We start from the raw sequence: 23,734 nt of genomic DNA, 5'->3' as shown, positions 1-23,734 counted from the left end.
CATGCAGCCACATTGCAAACCTAGCTTCAAATTCATTTGTTTCTGAGTGATTCTGGTGTAATCTCATTACACCTCAGCCAAATAAATTCTCTGGTTTATTTATTCTCCACTTTGATGTACACCTATTTCATCACACTGGTTTTAGGTCTGCCAATGCATAACAATGAAAACTGAAGACTCCAGTTCATTTTCACACCCACTTTGCAAAGCACCTGTAAGTTCTACTAAGTTTTGCACTCTTGCTATCACAAACTTAAATCTAACATGCTTATCTCCAGCTTCTGCAAGCATGTTTATGAAATACTCACTGAAATTCAGTATATGTCCATCCTCCTTGCAATGTCCAAAACACGGTTTTAGTGGGCTAGTCTCCAATTTTAGGGAAGAGAAGATACATAGGAATAGAATGCCCTAATGTTACCTTGAAACTGAAGAAACCAGGTTAGGAGAAAAGCAGCCAGAAGTACATTTTCACAAGCTCCCTGACAGAGAGCATAGTTACAAAGGTTTATGAAAACCCAGGTATGCAGCAATTAAAAGATAACCACGCACCTATTTACACAGTTGTTAGAGTAGTTCCAAAGTCTGTCTTTTGGGAGCCAGCTGTTGGATTGACACAAGCTTTACTGCCCACAGCTGAGGATCTGGGTCTTGTGCAATCCAGTGCCCTCCAATTCCACTGGGAACCCAACATTTCTTTTGTAGCTCAGTCCATCTTTGGGGTTATCCAGGATGCGATTACACAACATTTTCTCTGACGCTGCAAGCCAGCTTAAGAAGTTTTCCTGTCCGCTCCCTTTCCCTCATGCCACTTGTTCCAAATGAGACAAAAAAAATTAATTTTAACTTAGGTCACTTGTGATACAGTTTACAGCACAGACCTATAAAAAGCTGTTGTGTTTACACAACCGAGGAAACAGCAGATTCCAGTGTTTGTGAGAGGCTAAGGAAAGAAAAGTCTTGAGAACAAAGCTTAAGAGAACAGTTAATACACATGATAAAACTACAACTCCACCTTATTCTTAGATCTTTGTGACTTCATGGTTTGTAATTCTCTCTCTATAGTTTATAAACCTCTCTTTCATTAGGAATTAATCTTTGTTTTCCAACTGTCTTTGTCCTCAAATGGTCTTGCATTAGTCTCCCAGTCAAATTTTACCTAATACATAACCCAAACATCACCTGCAACCCATACCTCCATATCTGAATCCATGCAAGCAATCCTATAATTTTATTTTGAAATTAAAAGGCCTCCCAATCTAAATGCACTTGAATAACTGAGGTCTCTAAAAACTGTTTGATAAGTACAGGTACAAAATGAACTGTATGTTTATGTATCAACACTGGATATTTAGAAGGCAAAGGTTTCTTACTTTAGAAATATCTGACAGTACTAGAAACCCAAGCCATATCCAGTATTATGAAATAATGAATAGTGATGAACATTTTTTGTGACAACTATGAAATCCTTGCAAACAAGACTAACAGATACCAGAGATGGAAAATAGTCATTTAAAGCATACCAGACCTGTACGCTAACACTATTCCTCTAACATATTATCCGCTCACCAAAAAAAACTCTCAAAATTCTTGCACAGTTTCTGGTAAACAGGATGATATAGACTGTGCAAAAAAAGGTCTAAAAAACTGATTAAAACTGATTTGATAGTTACTCTCACTAAATAATACAAAAAATGAATCCTTGAGACCAGTGAATTCACATAAAGAAGCATTTTAAAAGTTTTAATTGTACATGCTAATAACTTTAATCACAACACTTTGAACACGTATAATAAATCCATTTAATTAAAACATCTGTAAAAGACTTTCTTAAGTCCTGAAATATACTGCAGCTGCTCAAGCACATAAGCAGAATGATAAAGGTAATACCAGCTAAATCAGCTCCACTGAACTGTTGATAAAAAACCTTACACCATGAACAACACATAGATTAAGAACTGGGGTAAACATCAGAAAAGATCCCACGTGGGGTTGCATGCAGAGCAAGAAATACCACACCATACACATTTATGCAAGCATATAAGCACTTTCAAAGTCCTAGCCTAAAAACAACTTTGGTGATAACTGGCTTACATGAGACTTGAGCAGGATCAAAACTGAGAGCTAGCCAAGCAAAAAAAAACAAAAGACAGATAACATCTGATGTCAACAAACATAAAATAATATACCCCTGAAAAAAAAAACTTGCAGTTATTCGCACGTGACATTACATTTTAAGCCAAATGTAAGCAGATAAACAAAACAACCACTCACAGGATGTGCAGCTCAGCAGAATCTCTGCTTAATACAGGCACACAAGAGACAAGAAAAAGTGCTCTGATGAAGAGAGGAAAGGTATTGAAAACATTCTCAATTCACCTGGAATATTGTCTTTTGTGACATCGTAAAAAACACAGAAAAACAGAATTAGTTCATAAATTTGTATGAGCTGTGAACAAATACTAAGGACTCTAAGAAAAAAGAAAATGCACACATTTACCCCTTCCCCCACCCCTGCAAAAAAAGCACCACACAAAACCAGAAGAAAACAAGAAGACAAAATTTAAGCAGCAAGAGTATGCTTCCCTTCCTAATACAAGGAAACGCGCAACCATGATTAAAAAGCAAACTACTAACAACAAAAGGAACCACGTAATGCTGCTGTGGAAGTCATTGTCAAAGACAGATGCAGAGAAAACTCACCTCAGAAAGGGACAATGTTTCTATTGATTTTAAATCAATAGGTGCCTGCACCAGACTAGACAGGTTTTTTCCTACAAATCAGATTTAAAGATTCAGCTTTGACTGTGCGAAACAGTAACTACATAACCAAAATTAGATGGACAATTGCCTCCTAGGCAAGTCATTCTACACAACACATGGGGGTCATCATTGTCCACATGAACCAGACCTCTCTGCATCCAGTATTGCATAACCCACAGAGCTTGACATTTGAGTGAGGCACCACCCTTTCCCTCTGAGCATCTTACAGGTTGCAACTGACAGTGACAACCTACCTTACACTTGCACCTTGTCGCTGTCACTGAACTGTCGCGCACAACCAATTTAAGTGAGACAATCTACTCCCTAGGTGAGCACAGTATGCAGCAGAAAGCATCTATTTGTATGCAGCAAATAAAACTGGATCACCATTCCTTCAGCAGAACTACAACAAAGAAGCTTCTTTGTATATTCACATTTTTGTACAGTTTTTCACATCTGCGTGAAGATTGATCTATCTCACAGAATAATTTTAAAATGCTATATTTAGAAATTCAAGAAAGCTCCTCGTTCACCTTTTGATAAAGAAATTGTAACTGAAACAAGTTAAAGAAATACAAACGTAAGCATGAGCTCAAATGTTGACTCAGATCATGTTAGTATTACTCATATTAGTCATCTTACTGGCCTCTTGCTGAGAACCCCATGGGACACATGAATACATAGAGAACCCACCAAAATCAGTGCACAGCCAGGGTCGGAGATTTTGAAACAGCATCTCTATTGAGTCAAATGAAAAAATATAACTGTGTGCTTGCCTAATGACAGGGATAATATTTGCATGCAAGCCTAGGTAAAAAGTAGCAGGTGTGTTACAAGAAAAATGCTAGCCTGTAACAGAACAGGAGCACTAAGACAGGATAATTTGGGTTGAAAGGCACTGCAGGAGGTCATCTAGTTCAACCCCCTACTTAAAGTTCCAGTTACTTTTCTAAAAAAAGCCACCAGATTTTGGTTGCCTTTTTCCAGTTGTTTTTTTTTTTTTAGAATAATATTTTTTAGAACAAATACTTATTTTATTATTGCATGGTCAATTCTGTTAACTGCTTTTTAATTGCAAGTTCGTAACTTTTGATACTCTTCTATTCATAATGAACACCATTTAATTACTGTCTCTGTTTAATACTACTACATTTTTGAATTGTGTTTATTTCCCTTTTAAGGCTCTTTCAGATGAGATCTCAGGTTATTTCTTGCAACTGCAAACATCGTCACTTAGCTTTTGTTTACATAAGGTCATACAGCAAAAACGTCCCAAAGCTGAAATAAAGAGAGACCAATGGCAAAGCAACAACCTCATTCAGCAATTGCTTTTCTCCTAACTTCAGAAAGATGATGCTACTGCTGGTACAACATGACAGTAACACTCACTTTAGTACTGTTCTGTGGTCATGCATAACACTACCTCCACATAGTTTGGAAATGGTTATTCTACAGAGATGTCAATTTTTTCTTAGCCTAATCAAAATTTTGAACAGCTACAAGTAAAAAGCAGTAGCAACCTCCTTTCATTTTCCATTCTGCAGTTCTAGTCAGTGTGATTCAACCAACAAGGATGTTGGACCATTTTCTGCATTCCATGTACTTCTTACTCATTACAATTTCCCCTCCCGGCAGAAAATACTCCTTCCCCATGTTGCTGTCATTGGTCCTTACAAAAAATGAAAATCTGCAAATAGATCAAATTTAGGCTTCTCTGGAACGTCCACCACAGCTTAAAATCCCTGCTACTTCATACAGTAATACCGAAGTTTTTTAGTTCAAGAGTCTAGACTTACACCATGTAAGTCACTCAGGATGCATTCTCATCAAGCAGAACACAATAGTGGCTACTGTATTCCTACTAAATCGTTAAATTACTGCCACAAACTCTAAAAAGGGAAGAAAAATGGGCATGCCCAAAAAACATCACTACAGTATTAGCACCATATCAGTTATGAAGACTGAGATGGAGGGAAGGAAAAGAAAGTTAATCCATATAACTGATCCAAAATACCTTTAAGTGTGCACAGTCTCTCTCTATAGTCATCTGTCAATGCTGATTTTCCATAAAATACAAACTTAAGAAATACTTCTCTCTCACCTACTTACATACATGTTACATTTAATTAGTAACAGCACAAACTAAGAGATAATAAACTGGTAAGCTTTACAGAGCTAAGATGTCAGAAACAACGATCACAAAGCAAATAATCTCAAGTACAAAATTACACTCAAAATTGTCAATAGCCATTACAATCTTCCCAATTAAGTTTTCTTCTGTACAGCAACCAGAAGGAATACAGTCAGCAATTCCCAGCATAAAACAATTTATGAATAATCAAAGGAAGGTGTTATTTTCTCACCTGTCACTGACTGCAGAAGTGAAAAATTTGAAGACAATGCCACGATCAGGTTCTAATTAGACTTCAGTCGCAAAAAAAAAAAAAAAAAAAAAAAGAGAGAGAAAAAGAAAAGGAAAAAAAATCTGAGGAAGTTTTATCTTAATTCTTTTCTTAAAAGAAAAATTATCTTCTGCAAATTAATCAAATCAATTAATTCACAACCCACACCTAACGGAACACTTCCCCACGCAGAAGCAAATTCAATAGACACTTACAGAGAAAAACCACAAGTGTGGTTTTTCGTGACTGTTTGCCCTCCTTCTGCGAAGAGATTTTTTTTTTAACGGCACAAATAAGTACTCGCGAGGAAGTTCTCCCGCAACACACGGCACCTCCGCCGAGGAGGCGCGGCAGCCACCCTTCCAGCTTCCCCGCCGCCCAGGTCGGCCCCGGCCCGCCCCCCGGGAGCGCTGTTTACGGAGGGGGAAGAAGGCAGCGCGGTGCCCCGCTCACAGCGCCCGACGGGCAGGGTCTCCCGCCCCCCGAGCGCCCGCCCGCCCCCGCCCGCCGGGGCTGAGCCCCCGCCGGCGGGACGGGGCTCGGGACACGGCGGTGCAGCCGCCACCCCGGCCACCCGCTGGGCCCCGCCGGCGGGCGGGCGCTGCCGGCCCCACTCACCGCGGCCGTGGCTGTGCAGCGCGGCGCGCAGGCAGCGTCCCGCCCGCTCCCTGCCCATGCACGGCGGCGCCGGCCGGGGGACGCGGCGGCAGCTCCGCGCCGACCCGCGCTCTGGCCGCTGCCTCCGGCTGGGCGGCGCTCCCGCCGCTCACGTCATCGCGCGGCTGCGGGCGGGGCGGGTCCCGCCGCGCTGCCCCGGCGAGGCGCGGCCGCTCCAGCGGGGCTCGCCGAGTCCCTCGGCCCGCGGGGACGCCGTGCGGCCGCAGGGCGGGCGGCGCGCAGCTCTGCCGTGCAGGCGGCAGCCCCCTCATCGCAGACTCGCAGCACGCTCTGAGTTGGAAAGGGCAGGGGACACACGTGGGTCATCGCGTCCAGCTCTTGGCCCTACACACAGTACCATCCCCACGAGCCACGTATGTGCTTGAGATCGAAACTCATCTGCAGCTCTGTCAGGTTCCGTCGGCACTAGAGAGGGCACCAGGGTTTTGTCGGTGCGAGAAGCGGAACCGCTGCCGAGCAGGCGAGCGCTGCTGTTTGCCCCTGCTGCCTGCTCGACAGTCGGTGTGGGCAGCGAGGGCTTCTGTCTGCCGCAAGTCTCGGTGTGTGGGAGCCCGCCCAGGTGAAAGCTGGAGAGATTGGGACCAGCACCGGGAGGGACAGATCTGGCCTTGTTCAGCCATGGCAAACAAGCAGTGCGTCCTTGCTGCGGTCTGGCTGCACAGTAGTGAGTGTGTTAGCTGGGCCAAAGAAAATGTACGGTTGTTTTTTAAGCAGAGAGAGAGAGTGTGTGTGTGTGTGTGTGTGTGTGTGTGTGTGTGTGTGTGTGTTAGTTCTGTCCCACCTCTTGGGATTTATTGCACAGTTCTGACTTCTGAAATGCACGCTTTTCTGTCACTTCCTGTCCGACGAGTTTGTTCCTTGTTTTCTTGTCCGTGCCAAGTAAACATGCTTCACCTAAGGCTCAGGAACTGGGTTGTCTGTTAGACAAAGGATAAACACAAGCTGGGGCAGGGAAGAACTAAAAAGCCATGTAAAAGTTTGATGGTTGATGAGTCTCAGACACATGCTAATAGACTCACGCTCGTGATATTCTTGTTTTCAAAGCAGGCTGTTATGGGTCAACTGGCAATTTGGCACTGTTAAAATGTAATTCTTTAAGGACAATCTTACTTTGTCATGTCATTTTTATGATGTGATGGATGTTCTTTTGCTCTGTACAGAAGAGTATGCCCATGTGCTGTAACATCATCCCAGAGGTCTCATGTCCTTTAAGGGCAAAATCTAGGCCATTTCAGAACTGGAAATTATATCAGTGGTTATGTTGCTTTGCTTTTATTGAATGTGCAGTGTAAAGAATACCTGGTGCTTTTGAAATAAAGTCAATTACAGCATGTTGTCTTTGTTAATATCTAGTCCTTCATCTCAAATAAAGTTTCTGTGGTATTACATTCTCTAATAATTTGCTTTTCATGTTTAACGTCTCTCCTTAGTTTGCAGTGTGGAAAACTCACACAAACATGCTGCAGTGACACTGGAAACTTCTGTAAAGCAGAGAAAATAAAGAAACCCCAAAATAAAAATATTCTGATGCCTCCTAAACATAATTACCTAATATGCTACTGACATCCAGACCGCTCAAAAGATAAGGAGAGTAGTGTACTACATTGGCTCTGCTCACTGCATGACATAAAACTTTGCCCATCAAGATTTCTGTGGACAGACCCCTGCAAATGCAAAAAATTTGACTTAAATAGATGACAAATCCTTATATTGTTAAGTTTCAGTAGTTTGTCAGGGTCAGGTTTAGTTGGACTTGCAAAATTTCTCAGCTTCTGGAGTGATAGAGCACACCATCATTTGCTTAGATTTTGAAAGTCCAATCTGTGTCAGGACTCCAAACTTTATAGCTTGTCTAGTGATACCTGGTACTTTTGTCTTCTATTATAATTAAACATGTTTTAGTATAATGTAGCAAGAAACAGAATTGTCCTATGAAGTATCCTTTTTCTCTGGTTTGTTCAGCACTGTTCATTACTTTTCATCAGAGTTCTTGCTACTATATCAATTTTTAACAAATCCTTTAAAAGGCATCTGCACTCAAAAACTGTGAACATATCAGGTTTGCATCTAACTGCCATTTAAGCACACCCTTCCCTTTCTAAATGATCATACAGTGTCCATACATTTGCATGTTAGTATGCTTGGACACCAGTGTCAGTCTGTGGCAGGGAGATGAAGTACCGTTTTACCTCCACACTTTCCACACATTTCATTTTGTGTGTTCACGCTCTGTGAATACCCTTGTGTGTAGGGCGTAGTAACACAGGCATAGCCACAGAATCCAAACATATGGGTTCTAAACAATAAACTTAGTAAACATATGCCCAAATAACGGACAAAAATACCACTAATTATACAAAAAAACATTATTTCTACAGGTGGTGTAGCAGCTTCAATTTTAGTTTGCTTTTCAAAGCAAGTTATGAACTTGCCATCTGTGCAAAAGGCTTAATTTTACTTACTTGATTACTTCTGTGTTCCAGATTCTGACATTAGTGTGCTGGGCAGGATACAGACTTTGTTTCATTTTCATGTTCAAAAAGCTGAAAATTACAGAAATAGTTCTGTAGCAATTCCTTCAAAAATTCTCGTAGTTGTCCTTTGATTTATCATTTTCATCTGAAATTAAAATCAAAGCATTCTCTGTTCAAAGGTAGGGAGTTATTTGCAAAACCTTTGCAAATTACAGCACTAAGGAAGTTACTTATTTTAGTCAAATCCCTGCATGCATTTCACTTTTCTTTCTACTTTTGTAGTAGGATGTGAAATTCATACTGTTTAGTAAGTACATATGTCATCATGTTTTTTCTCATTTTCTTTGTGTAGTAGGCTCTGCCTTGGACAAAAATATATTTTGGTTAAAAAGCCATGCTTTCCCTTTAAATATATGGTGCAAAGAACAGTCTTAAAAGAAATGTTTTCATTTTTTATAGTCATTCTCTGAAACCTTTTTCCTGAAGTTGTATGAGTGATTACCTCCTTCCTGGAGGAGAATGGAAGAAAAAGCACCTGTAAATACAGGTTTGTGTATGACTCAGCTTGCAAAAGGACACACTTCTAATTCAATCCCCTTTGGGAAAATCTAATTTAGGAAAAGAAGCGATGTCTTGGCTTTGAGGGCCCCAACAGGAAGCGCAAGGTTGTCGCCTTCCAGACATCCGTTTGATACTGTTCCTCTGAGAGATAGTAGAAAGTACCCGAGAATACCTTCTGTAATGCATTTCTGCAAAGACAGCTTTTGGAGCATATACCTAAGAATGCAAAAGGCACTTCTACAGGCACTAAATTGTACCTCACTTCTTTGTCAGCTCCTTCTCCAACAGCCCGATGTGTTCTTGATCAGCAACAAAATGCTGCATCACACAACAATCCCATAGGAAACATTTTTGAAAAACCCAAACAAACATAGAAAAGCCCTACAAGAACAAGCATGAGTTCAGTTGCTGAGCAAGTAAAAAGCACTCAGAGACTACAGTGACTAATGCAGGACAGTGACTTCTATAAACTAGAGGAATGGAAACAGGTAATGCTCCCTGTGTGTCCAAACCGCCCTGTTTCCTTTCCCAGAAGTTTCCAGGAGTTGGATAAGCTTCCATTTTCCAAGAGCTCTCTGGGATTCCCTCCAAACTATACAAGGAGAAGACAGAGAAGCCTGCTTTGTAGGCCACAGTGATCAGGAATAGTTCTCTGCCTGACAGACTGTATGAGAGATGGGTATGTCAGATGTCCAGTGGCATTAAATCTTGGATTTAAAAGGATTGCATAGCAGTATTGCTGCCTTTCTTAATCAACATTGGTAGCATATGCAAAAGTCACCCACATGTAGTGCATGAGATTTCCATCTGCACCTGTCAAATTTAATTGTTCCAGTTTTGTGGATTTCAATAGTGTTTGATAGGTTTTCTGCAAATAAAGATTAAATAATTTTCTTATTTACTGTTTAGTGAAGCTAATTGTCTCATGTGAGTAGTAAGGTCTGCACTGATCTCCATACCACCTGTGGCTCTATTAAATGTTGCAATCCTTTGAACACTGTCATCCGTGTGGCTCAGCACAGGTTGGTGTGGATCTGATACAGAAATGGAGTAAATTCCTTTCTTGCCAAGTTAGTTGAGTCACAACAGAGCAGCAGCATGGGATTTCCTTTTAAGGAACATGTGCCTTTCTCTTATTAGAGGATAAAACCTAGTGTGCAGCCAACAATTTAGTAGCTGGAAAAAGCAGGCAGGCAAGTAAGCACAAGCAATTGGTTTAACTGTAGAACTTCAAAATAAATTTTTGAAATGCAGTCCAAAGATGGGAAATGGCTTGGTTTAAATGGTATTACAGGGAACAACAAATTTACTGTCACCCTATGACTTTTTTGCTTAGTAAACATTTAGGTATACTAGTACTACACAGTGAGGAAAAATCTACTCAAAATCTGCTAACAGAATTAATAAAATTAATAAAACTGCAATCTGAGGCTGAAGGAGAACCTCAAGCACTGAAGACTCAGCTTGTCTTGAGTTTGTTAGTGGCTCTGCTGTCAAAAGTCGTAGTGATTGAAATACAAATGCTTTGGGAGTCCATCAGTGTGCCAGGACTCCATCAAGTGACTGTTTCCTAACCAACTTTTGCTTGCATAGGTTCTGTTTTGCTTTGTTTTCCCTTTCATCTTTAAAGCAGGGTATCTTCTGTACCTAACTGGTATCTAAATACAATAACATGTGCATTTGTCATAGATTTGCGTGTCCAGGTTTTGGTAGTGGGGGAGCTACTGGCTTCTGTCGGAATATGCTGGAAGCATCCTCCATGTCTGCTAGAGCCACTGTCAGACATCTTCAAGACAGACATGCTGCTGGCCAAGGCTGGGACAACCAGAAATGATGGTAATTCCTTTTGGTAACATGTTTAAGAAGGAAAAAAAGTTATTGGGTAGATGTAATTGCAGCCAGAGAAGAGCATAGTGAGAGCGTGTAAGAGGAACAGCTCTGCAGGCAGCCAGGTCAGTGGAGAAAGGGAGGGCCAAGGCAGAGAATGCAGCTGGGATTCCCTCACAGCACATGGTGCAGCCCGTGATGAGGCAGCTGTGCTCCTGCAGCCCATGTCGATCCACAGGGATGCAGGGATCCATCTGCAGCCTGTGAAGGAGACCCACACCAGAGCAGGTGGATGCCCAGAAGAGGCTGTGACCCTATGGGAGGCCTATCCTGGCAGGGACCTGCAGACCCAGGGAGAGAGGAGCCTACACTGGAGCAGGTTTCCTGGTAGGACTTGTGACCCTGTGAGATCTCATGCTGGAGCAGGCTGTGCCTGATGGATTGCACCTGTGGAAGAGTGCAATCTTCCCGTGAGATGAGCTTACACTGGAGAAATTAATAGGGAACTGTCTCCTGTGGGAGGCACCCCACACTGGAGCATGGGAAAGACTTGTCTCCCTGAGCACTGGGAGAAAAAATGTCTGATGAGCTGACCATAACCCCTGTTCCCCTTCTGCCTGCACCAGTGCAGGAGGAAGTAGAGCTAGGAAGGAAGAGAAGTGGGGAAAACTGTTTATAAGGTTTGTTTTACTTCTTGTTATCCTGATCTGATTTTCTTGGTCCTAAATTCAACTAATGACCAAATTCAGTCTGTTTTGCCTGAGATGGTAATTGGTTTACCAGTCTCACTGACTTTATCTCAAATCACGAGCCTTTCACTATATTTTCTCTCCTATGTCTAGTTGTGAAGGAGTGTTAGAGTAGCTTTGTTGGATACTGGTATCCAGCCAGGATCAACCCCCTACTGAATTCAAAAGGTTTTCAGTGCTACTCTTATACAAATAGTATTCGTATTCATAATAAAGATAAATTAAAGTGCCTTCCTAGGTCTACCTATCAATAGGAAAATAACTTTTGACAAAGAAATTGTCTTTGAAAATCTCATAGGAATAGGGAAATCCACTAGATCGAAAACCTCTCAAAATAGATTTTGAAGGGCCCGGGTCTGTTTTTCCTTTTGAAAAATCAAACCAAAATCACCTCAGCCTTTCTTACCTTAGGCAAATGTGGGGAACAGCCTGCTTTCCTCATATACACAATCTAGTGTTTCTCTATTCATTCTTAGGGTTTCCAGATATTTAAAGGGACTCAGAAACTGACCAGAAGTACTCTAAGGCACACTTATACGTTTCGAGCACAGTTCACCTTCTTCAGGACTTCATTGTGTACAGTGTTCATGACTATGTAACGACCTGGCATCAATTTGTGGACAGTAAGATTGTTCTTTGAATAGTGTTTTCACATGTGTATATATATATATATATATATATATATATATATATACATATATATATATATATAAGAATTATTTTCTTCTATCTCAAGACATGAATGGAGATTTAGATGAGAATGTTTGTTATGGATTCTTAAAATTAATATTTCTAGAAGTTAATTATGTACTGTTTAATAATGTCTGATTTTAAATGCAATGGACTGCAGCTCCACCCATATTCTTTTACCATGCATTATTATGGAAAGTTAACCTTCCTGAACTTGTTTTGTAGCAGTTATCTATCTGTGGAAGCCAGGAAGCTTCAAAAGTTAATGTTTATGTAAATTCATTTCCATCAGTAGTGTTTCGTCCTGTTGGATTTGGGGTTTTTCTTTGTGTCATTTAACTGTTGTGTAATTTCATCTGCTTTAGTATATAGCAGGATGTGAGGGTGATACAGCTAGAAACTAAAATGACAAAAGACAACACAATGGGGTAACAAAAATCCTGTTACGGTCAACTGTTGAAGTTTTTGAATTTCCTTACTCGAGATCTCAAACTTTATTCTTTTTTTTTCATTTTGAAACACATTTAAGATACAATTACTAAGCTACTTGGATGCTACACAGAAATCAATGTCATGAAAGTGAACCAAGTGTACCTTGCACATTTTCCTAACTGCCTTCTGTACTCACATCAATCACCAGAGACCTCAATGAGGATTCTTGAGTTAGGATGGAGAAGAGAAGGCTTCAGGGAGAAGGCTTCAGGGAGACTTTATAGCAGCCTTCCAGTTATAGCAACCTTCCTGTAAAGGAGTCTCACAGGAAGACCGCAGAGACTCTTTTTACATGAGCATGTAGTGACAGGACAAAATGGCTTTAAACTGAAGAAAGTAGGTTCCGCTTAGATATTAAGAAGAAATGCTTTATTGTGAGAACACTAAGGTGCTGGAACAGGTTTCCCAGGGAAACTGCAAATGGTCCATCCCTAGAAGATGGAAGATGAAAGTTCAAGATTAAATTGGATGTGACTCTGAGTGACTTGGTATAGTGGAAGATGTCCCTACCTTTGACAGGGGCATTAGAACTAGATTATTTTTAATGTCTCTTCAAACCCAAAGCATTTTATGATTCTGTAAGAGCAAGAAACTTTGATATACACACACAAATATACAAACAAGAAACTTTTATGAAGTGATTCTAGAAGTCTCTAAACTACTTACAGTAAACACAAAGTGAAAAATTTGTTTGTAGTTCATTTTTCCACATGGTATTCTCATCTTAATATTTCACAATGAAGTAAAGACACTGAATTTCACTTTTGTTTCTACTCAGTTTTATTTCTGATTAATAGTACATAGGAGCAGCAAGTTGTGTTTTGATTCATAGCTCTGGAAAAGGATGAGCAGAGCTTAAAATCAGAAACCTATTCCAGTCTGAAATACAATTATAAAAATATGCAGTCTGCTGATTCTTCAAATGTGCTAAGTAATTATTGCTCAAATGAAAATAAATATGAGACCTACTGCTTTATCAATATTTCTGGAAAATTTATTTCAGGAAAAACTGGATATCAATGTTGGTATCAAATATGCACACTGGCAAAACTGTAATACAAAAATATTTTATGTTAAAAATAAATTATTAGGTATCTTTAACATAGTTGTTTTGCTTTTGAAACTTTGGCCCAATTTTAGTTAAAACTAGCAAGACTATTGGGTTTTAAAAAGAAGTAAATTCCTAGATTCAAAAAGGTATGGACCTCTACAAACCAGCTGAGAGAGGCCTGTCCCACATGCCACTGCTTTGGTAATACAGCTTTAATTAATTAACTGTGGGATCAGACTTTACATAATTTAACCACTGATTTTCACTATTGCTTTGTATTTACAATGTAGTTACAAACAACAATGTAGTTACAAACAACATCAAACCCATGTCAAATCGCTGTTTTCTTCTCCTCCCTTATTTTTGAATTCCAAGATCAGTTAAAGATCTTTCTTTGTAATTAAAGCAATAAATCACATTCAGCTCTTTAATTTCCTATATTAAAAGAAGCACCCAGCAACTATTAAATTTGAAAATATTGATATCTTGTTCCACTCTTTATAGCATAATGGAAATAAACTACATACTGGAGCTCTCTGGGACAGCATTTCAGGATCTAGAAATAGCTTCCTCTAACTCCTTCTCTTAGAGGAGGAAGATTTTAAGATAAGTGATTCCAGTAAGTATTCCCTGACACTGAGGCACACATACAAAATAAAGCAAAAAAGCTCTCCCTAAGGCAAAGAATACATATCACTTGCCATTTAGCTTCCTCAAAGCTTAGGTTATAAAAGATATTGTCAAGGTAGCTGTACCTCAGGCAGAAACAGGAGTTAACTTGATCCTTCCAGGGAGTAGCTTCAGAGTGTGTCATTCCCAAGATATCTTTAATGTATTTATCTAATTGCTTCAAAGAGCAGAACTAGTATTCATCTAGAGAAATGAAGGAAAGCTGGATGTCATGGTTTTCGATCAATGCCAAGTAATGTTTAATCTGGCATTCCCAGGACCAGAGAAGCTGCAAGAGTGCCCTGAAGCCCTGGCACTGCCTTCAACACATCTAGACCTGTGGGGGAAACCCAGTCCTCTGAGATGAGTCACAGGGTGTCCAACCCTCCTGGTTTTGAACCTCTTCTATTCTGCTTCCTCTGCTGCTACAGAATTGAGTCAGCCATAGACGGAAAGCCTAGAGCTACCAAAAAACACAGACGGATATTTTTGGTTACCAGAAATTGTGACAACAGGAGCCAGTTTGTGCTTAAGACATGTTTCAGCAGGCAACATAAACAAATATTCTACTGACCTATGGAGAGGTTACCACTCAGTAAATGGCAGAGGAAGCAAATTGAAAAGATTGCAAAGGGAATGGCTTTTACTTGGAATTGCCACTGTTCTGCTTACCCTCAAAAGTGAAACTAACAAGCCCCACACAGAGCTGTTTGAGTTTAATATTTGGCTAGCAGCTGCCGTAACACCAGAAGAAGTGGATTGTCATGAAAGTGGTTGGTGAGATGGAACTACTGAACTATTATGGTTAGCATCTGTGATTTTTTATATGAGCTAGCTCTGCTAAAATATGCTGGCAAGGGTGTGGAATTATTTTTTAATTCCCTAAAAAATGCTAGTGGGCAAAAGAATAATATTTTAAAATAGCTTTACACATTTTAAATATAAACAGATAATTGAAACGGTAGCACAGTTACATTAGTTTCTTCAACTGCATGCTTCTATATATTCATGACTTTTATTCCCCACACTGCTTTCTTTAGCAAGAAGATAAAAAGTAGTATCTAATCCTCAAAGCTCCTTCTTTTAAGCTAACCTTGTCTTTGTGCTGGAGATAGTCTTTGCAGTAGCAATGGTAGACACCTTATACGATGAAATGCAGTAAGGATTTTCACCAGTGGAAAGTTAATGACAGAAACTCCCACAGTATTGATAAGCAAACACAATAGTACGTTGGCTTCCTTAACAGAAGGTCTTAAAAAAATAAAGTATTTTAATTTCATAAGACTGGAGCTTTATATCAAGATATTATCTTGTACAATTCAGAAACATAGGACTTTATAAAAATGTGCTCATTGTCCATTTTGTAGCATAATATTCCACCAGTTTTAAAGCAGGCCATACATGTTAGTGCCAGTCAGCAAGAAACTTTGATTCTGAGTGTTAGGCTTAAGTTCCTTTCTTGCTCCCCTTTTTCCGAAACTCAGAGGATTCAGCCAGAGGACTATTATTTTTCAAGATGGCAAGCCTTCAAGGAGACATCTGAGACGGAAAGATGAGGAAAATGCTTTGTTTCTACAGCAGGAACTACTAGGGCAGATTTAGTTAGAAGAAATCCAATCTGCCTCTTCACTCTTCTATTTCAGAAATCTTGGATGAAAAATCCCTGTAGTGAGACAGATCAGTGGAAAAAACAAGAGGAAGCTGTCTGGCTGAGTGGCCAGGGAAGAATTCTGGGTGCATAAAGGGAACAGAAAAGTGAAATTATGTAGCAACGCAGAGTCCCACTGCAGCATAGTGGGGATTGTTCTTCCAGCTTGTACAATACAGCAAAGATCATGGATCTAACAGGAGTGAGAAGAGATCAGTGGAGAAAGGGATATATCACAATGGAAAGCTTTCTCGAGTAAAACTGGCAAAATTTAGTCTTTAGAGGTAAACAAAATAAACCAAACAAATTCTGTGAAAAAAGCAAAAGCAAGAATGTAAACTTCACCAAAACTATCAAACCCCACCACCCTCAAACCAAAACCAACATTAAAAAAGAGCAGAAATAGAATAGGGAGATTCAGACTTGTAGAGCCCAAAGAAGCTTATAGCCATCATAAAGTGAGGCAAATCTGAGGTTCTGTGAATCTTGATATTTTCTAGTCCAGCTCCCTTGGGAATAAAAATGAGTAACTTTATTCTTCTCTACCACTGGCACAAAAGAAGTTCTCCAAAACACAGACTTTAAAACAGAGGATAAAAATGCGTGAAGCCAAGAATTATATTGCATGTAATGCAAAAAATGTACTTTTTAATATTTATATGCCTATGACTTGGGAATAACAATTCAAATCGTATATTAATTGATTGTTATCAATCAATTAATATACGATTATTGCCTGGAGAAGACATAAGGCAGAGGAAATCAGTGAGAGACTTCCCTGAAATCACACTAAAAGTGTGAAAAGAGAAATTTCAGACCAGTTCTTTCATAGCAGCTCTTTCTTTGAAAGTGATTCAGTGAAGAAAATGCCATGAGCATAAATATGATTAAGTTTTCACTCCATGTGTCAGGCAAGTGACAATTTTGATAATTTCCTGTATTTTCCTTACAATGTCTCAATAGCTACTCAACAATTTCTGACAAAAAATTGCTCTTTTCTGTGCAAACTTATGAGACTGAGAAGGGAAAAGAAGGGTAATAAAATTCTGTAATATCCTTCTCCTTGGCTTAGTTATACTCTCTTTTTGCTTCTTACTGTAATTTTCAAGTTTAAAAAAAAAATCTGCTAACAATTTTTATTTAACTCTGCAAACTGAAACAGATGTCCATTCTTTATTTGTACTTTAAACTGAAATGAAGAATACCCTTTTAGGCAGCTGCCATACCCAGCCTCTGGTGATGGAGCTTTAGACTAGCCCCCCTCACCCTCTTGTTGACTAAGGAACTCAACTGTGCCTTGTCTAATAGCCTGCTCTTCTAAGATGCTCTACATAGCATGGAAAAAAACAGATCTTCCAGAACAGCTCCTCTCTTTGAATTCATACATCATTGCTTAAAAAAGTCTAGAGCAAGATCTTGACACTGTTTCAAGACAAAACTTGCTGCTGACATTAATGGTAAAGGATGAAGAAACAGTATTTTTGCTAACAACCTGACGAAGACATTCCAAAAGAAACAGAAATACCTTTTCCTAGTCTGTCTTATTTAGCCCTGGACTCACTGTGGATGTGTTCTTTGAAAATATATTATGTATCTTACCTATGTGCAAAAAACCAAGTGAAAATAGGAGATAATAAACTTGTGGCATGAATTATTAAGTAGATATTTACAAACAATGCTCAGAAACATTCTTCAATAGAAATTCTTTCCAAGTCACTTTCTGAATGTTTAGATGTGTTTCTAAATACAAATACTTTTATGAATCTCTCAGGAAGCCATACTGTTTCAGGCACCTTCTGAATGCTGGCACACAAACAAAACAGTATGGCTGTAGTTTTCTTCTCTTTTTTCCCCACTTTCATGATGTTAAAACCAAAAAAAGTGTAAATAATCAAAATTCATGCATATTTTGATCTAGATGCATCTTGCAAATCTTCAGCATATTATACAGAATCAAAACTTATTTCCAGACACACAAAGAAAATTGTTTATCTTGATGTGCTGAGGGATGATGATTTAGAACCATAGTCTTAACTTATGGAATATATCCACATTCATCAAAGTTAAAAAAATAAACCTAATTTATGCAAAATTTGCTAAAGCAGTTTTTTTCTTATCCTTGGAGACAGTTTAGGACTGAAAAAAGATTTAAGTAACTTTCAAGGAGCAACATGGCGGCAGGTTAAAAATGCAGTGGGAAGGGGTAAGGCATTTGTTCCGAAGCACGTAACTTCTGAGGCATCCTGCAAAACTAAGTGCCCTCCTGGGCCTGTTGCATTTTGTAAAATGGGATGTGTCATTGCCATGTAGTGATGACCACTGGAATCAAGCCCTTAATCCTACTAGTTCATCTGTAGTTGAGCACCAGACACCTTCAGGGCCCTACAGATTTTCACCATGGGATCACTGTTGAAGGAGCACTGATGTTTGTTGTGTGAGCAGCACAGCGGAGGCTGCCAGGGAAGCATGGCCAAACTGGTACTGAGAAGGGGGAGTGACAATGAGGAAAAAATACAGCATGAGGACAAACACACAAAGACACAGCCTACCTCTGTGTGCTCAGTTGTGCAGAGCAGTTGCTGCTTCAATTTCCGTGGGCACCAAGCCACTGCCCACCCTCATGTAAAGAATTTATTTTGGCCTTTGTTTTCTTGCTGCTACATCCTTGATCAATACCACCTTAAACCAGCTTTCTTCTCTGGGTCTCCTTATTGCTACATACACAGAGTTTTTCTATATTCTCTAATACACAGGGAATACAGCTCTGGCCACTCTTCTTAGTGTATATACATAATCTTACTATTCCAGGAAAGAGATTAGCACTAACACCTGACATCTATTGCTACAGATTTACTACAAATCATCCTAATAGTTCTGTCTTGTAGCAATGTCACAACTCAATTTATATCTAGTCTAAGTGCTATTTGGACATTGTGATGCTGTGACAGAGTGCATGACTTGCTTCTGTTACTCATCCAACGACGTCACCACACAATTCAGCCCACACAATCTCTTCCCTGCAGGACTTTCTGTCTTTTTACCCTTCTCACTGACAACAGGTTATAGGTGTTTTTCAGAGCTTGTCAGTGCTGCTCAGAGGCAGCAGGCACAAGGAAGACACTACAGTCCCCATCGTGAATGCTCTTTTAAGATACAGCTTACCAAGACCTAAGCAGTAACTGGAAAAGATGCTCCTTCCACATTTTTGTTTAGAGTCGCTGTGACGCAGTTGTGTGTCTCACTTGGGATCCCTTAGGAGCCAGATTAAATAGAAGTGGACACACATCAGACACACAAAATAAAAGCATGGAGATGGCCATACAATATTAAAAAAAAAAAAGAAAGAAAAGGGGGAAATTAACTCAGACAAAATTATGCATCCTGAAAATTGGTTTCTTCTCTTGTTTGTCTTTTTTTGCCTCTGGTTTCTCAAGAGTATGATTGAGAAACAGGGAAGTGAATGTCAGAATTTGCAAGCACAGAATTATGCCTCTGTGGATTGAAACAAAATATGTATTACCCATGGGGAAGAGGAAGAAGAGATAAAGTATATATGCTCTGGCAGTAACAAAACACCATTTTGAAAACATTACCCAAGACAGCCATGTACTTACTGTTTTGGCCCAGATAAATTACCTACTGTGTGCTTCCCCAGACACTTATTGCACTGGCTTCTAGCCATATGCCTTTGATAAAGTGCACTTGGAATGAAACAATTTTGCTTCCAATATAATCTCTTCTACTCCAGAAGCTGTCCTACACAACTTGCTACAGCAAGTTAGCATGGATTTTCTGACATAACCACAGAAGGTGCAGTCAAACTACAATCATAACATCATAGAAGAAAGTTTGACAACAGGTATTACAAAATTGGCAGGAGATGCAAGGTAAAGGCATATTTTAAAAATACTTTTCACACCACCACTGTGACTGCAACTCTCATGGGACTGCACCTGCAGTGGTGAATTCCGCTCTGGGGACTCCAAAATAAGACCTGGACCTCTTAAAGCAAGTCCAGAAGAGGCCCACAGTAAAGATCTGAGGGTCTGAGCACCTCTTCTCCTCATGAGGACAGGCTGAGAGAGTTGGGTTTGTATAGCCTGGAGGAGATTCTTATAGCACCTTTAAGTCAGTACCTAATGGAACCTAAAGGAAGGCTGGAAAGGAACTTTTTAAAAGGGCTTGTAGTGACAGAACAAGTGGTGATGGCTTTAAGCTAAAGAAGGTATGTTTAGATTAGCTATTTGAAGAAATTCCTTACTGTGAGGGTAGTGAGCTGCTCTAACAGCAGCTCAGCGCTCAGTAGCTGTGGATGCCCAACCCCTGGAAGTGTTCAAGGCCAGACTGATTGGGTCTTTGAGCAACCTGGTTGGGGGGGATGGTGGAACTAGATGATCTGTAAGGTCTCTTCCAACCAAAACCATTTTGATTCTATTATCAGAGCTGTTCACCCAAAGGGATTAACTAAATTACTGATGGATTGTTCAGAGCACAGGATTATTCATGTACAGCTAATCACTTCAAGTTTAAGTTACCTGAGTATTACTCTGCTATGGACTGAGTGAGATGAAAGATGTGTTGCCTAGTAACTATCATCTTCTCCATAAAGTCTGTGGCTACCAACACTATGAATTTTTTTCACCAAAAATTAATTTCCTCTGTCCAGCTCTAAAATTAACTATCTTACTGCTCGTGTGATCAGACCACCAAAGCAGATGTCAGTTGCTGTTCTGCCGATAAACAAACAGCTTTTATCTGCAGGATTTCCTTCTAATAAGTACTTTTCCCAGAACATGAAGGCCATATAATTTTAAGACAGTTCTTACCTAAAACCTCCTCTGGAATTGTTAATATTTCTCCAAAGAGTGACTGTTCTTGAAAAACTTATCAGTTTCATACACCATTTCTTTTTTCTGTAAGGCAACAAGCAAATTCACAGGGTTTGAGTTGTTGCAGCAAGTGTTGTGCTGTAGAGCTGTGCAATTTGCAGCAGGGCTAAGGCTTACCAGTCCAATTTTAACACAGAGGTTAAGTACAGGTAATTGTGTAACATAATATCTGCTGCTTGGGCAACTTATTGCCATCTCTATGCCTGGTGCAACTGGAACATTTGGAAAAACAGCTTTATAGTTAAGCTTAAAAAGAATAAAGCTTTTCATTTTTGAAATTGTGACAATACTTGCAAATTTTTATTTAAGCAAATTTTGGAAATTGGACCTGTGGCACAAACTTGAATCTTTAACTAATGTAAGATTTATATTTTTATTCAAGTGGCTCTTAATTTTAGTTTGTACATTTCATCTTTTGGATCAGTAATGACTTGCATTTTGGGTAATTTTAATTTATGAAATTTCTAGTTTTTTCATTACATAGCGACAGAAGGGAGCAAGGTAAATTCTTTCACGACTATATTCCTTCTAACTTAAAATGTAAAAAATATAGTCAAGTTATTTTATTTCACATCCTATTGTTTTATTTAGGATTTCCTTAGCTGCAAGTCAAATTTTGGAAAGCTAATAAATTACAGGAATGGCTTCACCCTTTCCCTTCCTCCCTCTCTGGCAACTCCCAAAGTGGGTTTTTTCATGTATTAATTCAAGAGAGCCATTTATATTATGAAGGGCTTAGGAAAGACTTCCAGGCTTTTTTTTTTCCCAATTGTTGTCTGTTTTACTTCAACGGGAAATAAAACTTTATTTAGGAAAAAAACCAAACTTTATTTTTTCAAATCATGTCTGACAGATTGCAACACAAACAAAGTACAGTAAAAAAATTACTCACACGGCCTGCAAAAGTTAACAAGACAGTAATCAAATAATGAACCTCTGTCCAAGTCCTTTTTGTGTCCAATATACATTCTTCATACTACAGAGTAATGCCCACTTTACAGTGGCATCAGATAAAGTTTGTGAAACCATTTTAACACAGTCACTGGTATCTGCTCTCTCTATATAGCAGCTTTTGACACAGTTTTATATTCCTCCAGACACATCAAGGATAATCTGAAGTCAAATATAAATTTCTTCCCTTGTGTCAGGAGTTCAGCATCAACTTCCACAGGTTTACCTGGAATCTACCTGAGGCCTTTCATGGGTAAATATATACAAGCTGGTAGAAACTGGTTTTGCATCTGTCAATCCATCCCATACAGCATTATTGGCACTTTAAAAAGGGAGCAGACGCACAAAATATGATGGTGAAAGTGAATAAATTTTTCTTTCTCAAAACCTACAGCAATTTTTGCTACTTTTAACAACTAATTGTGAGCCACGTGTATAGAGCATGCCAAACAAACCTAAAAAGAATATATGTGATAAGTCAAAAGTTGCCATGGAGGTTTCTCCTCCCATGCCCATCCTTGCAAAAGAGGCTAAAATAAGACAGCATAGGCTGTGATCTCCTCTACGGTATTCTAACATTAGGAAGAATAGTAGAGAGAGATTTTATTCTTTCTTTGAAGCTGCAACCCTGAGATGAGCTCAGTTGGTTAAAGCACAGTGCTAATAATGCCAAGGTCATGGGTTTCATCCCTGTATGGGCCATTCACTTAAGAGTTGGGCTCAGTGATCCTTCTGGGTCCTTTCCAACTCAGACTATTTTGTGATCTGTGAATTTAGTAAATGTAAACAGGAGTGGAGCATTGGACAAATTCTACACACACACACAATGTATAAACAAAGAATTGCTGTCATACCTTTAATTTTCATGCCAATATTATCTCTGCAATTACCTCAATAATCTAATATTTCCATTGTGATAATTTGTTTCGCAATGCAAAGCTTGTTTTTGTTTTCCCTCTCTATCTAAACCTTTCAAAAAAAGCTACAAGTGAAAGCAGTAAATACATAAAACCAGAGCACTCACCTCATTAAGGCCTGAGAGCACAGCGACATGAGGCACTTGTGTCCCATTCAGTGGAATACAGTGCAGAGAGTCCCAAGTCAGCTGAGACTCCAGAGAGCCACTCCAAACAGCACAGAATACTGGCATTGCATTTATAAATAGCCCAGATCTAAATAGTCTGAAGTCAGCTTTATTGTTTACGTGCAGTGAGCTTGGGTAACCCCGCACTGGAATCACCACAAGTCTCCCTATGCCAGAGTAAGTACAGAGACAGGTAGGGTTTATTAGATCTTTGAAGCATTTTGTGTCTTTCACAGAGTCTGTAGATGGTTTTTATCTTATAGTTTTACTGAGGTTGCAAAATCCAATGCCAACACAGGTCATCAAGACTTTCTCCCCGCCCATGTGCTCTTCCTCAGCGGTCTTTGTTTCCATTTTAAACATGATCTGGAAGAAGCTTCTGAGGTGTCGCAGAAACTCAATTCTGAATGAGAGAAAATAATACTGTTTAAGAAACAAAACAGAAAGTCCAATAGCATTATGTACTAACACAGATTCCAGCAATGAGCATGTGAATGAAATAAGAAAATATTACAGAGGAACAGGGCTACAAGCTCCAAACATTGTTCTCACTTGTGTTGTAGAAGTTGCTAGTGACCCTTCCTGAAACCTCTGCATTCTCTGCAGAAGCAGAGAGAGGAATGGCTGGTAACACAGCAAGACAAAATGGTGAGGGGAGAAGAAAGAAAGGAGAGAAATGTAGCTAGGCAAGTTATTTGCTCCTGATGCTGAGTCTTCATCAGAGCTATATGAACCCCATACAAACCCGTGATTCTCTTTTCCCTTGCCCAATGTTTAAAGCAGAAATAAAACATAAACAGGCTTGG

The 23,734-nt window shown here is 39.5% G+C and overlaps 2 protein-coding genes across 9 annotated transcripts in view; both read right to left on the bottom strand.

Moving 5' to 3' along the window:
* The window catches only part of JAK2 (Janus kinase 2), an 86,640-nt gene extending 80,724 nt beyond the window's left edge, over window positions 1-5,916 (bottom strand). For 3 of the 7 annotated variants that reach the window (XM_064735337.1, XM_064735344.1, XM_064735341.1), the window contains exons 1-3: window positions 5,784-5,916; window positions 5,127-5,187; window positions 553-811 (exon numbers count right to left, since the gene is read on the bottom strand). The gene's annotated coding sequence lies outside the window, so the exon portion shown is untranslated. Of the gene's footprint in view, window positions 1-552; window positions 812-2,274; window positions 2,382-2,703; window positions 2,722-5,126; window positions 5,188-5,783 lie in introns of those variants that run through there. The other 4 variants (XM_064735338.1, XM_064735342.1, XM_064735339.1 and 1 more) reach the window with 3 other exon arrangements.
* Window positions 5,917-21,702: 15,786 nt separating this feature from the next.
* RCL1 (RNA terminal phosphate cyclase like 1) overlaps window positions 21,703-23,734 on the bottom strand; it is a 32,972-nt gene continuing 30,940 nt past the window's right edge. For both annotated transcript variants that reach the window (XM_064735530.1, XM_064735529.1), the window contains one exon: window positions 21,703-23,331. In XM_064735530.1, coding sequence (XP_064591600.1) covers window positions 23,181-23,331 — 151 coding nt within the window. In that variant the 3' untranslated portion in view covers window positions 21,703-23,180. The remainder of the gene's footprint in view (window positions 23,332-23,734) is intronic.

The sequence above is a fragment of the Zonotrichia leucophrys genome, chromosome Z (assembly GCF_028769735.1).
Source record: "Zonotrichia leucophrys gambelii isolate GWCS_2022_RI chromosome Z, RI_Zleu_2.0, whole genome shotgun sequence".
Taxonomy (NCBI): Eukaryota; Metazoa; Chordata; class Aves; order Passeriformes; family Passerellidae; genus Zonotrichia; species Zonotrichia leucophrys.
This window is presented reverse-complemented; position numbering and strand designations above follow the sequence as displayed.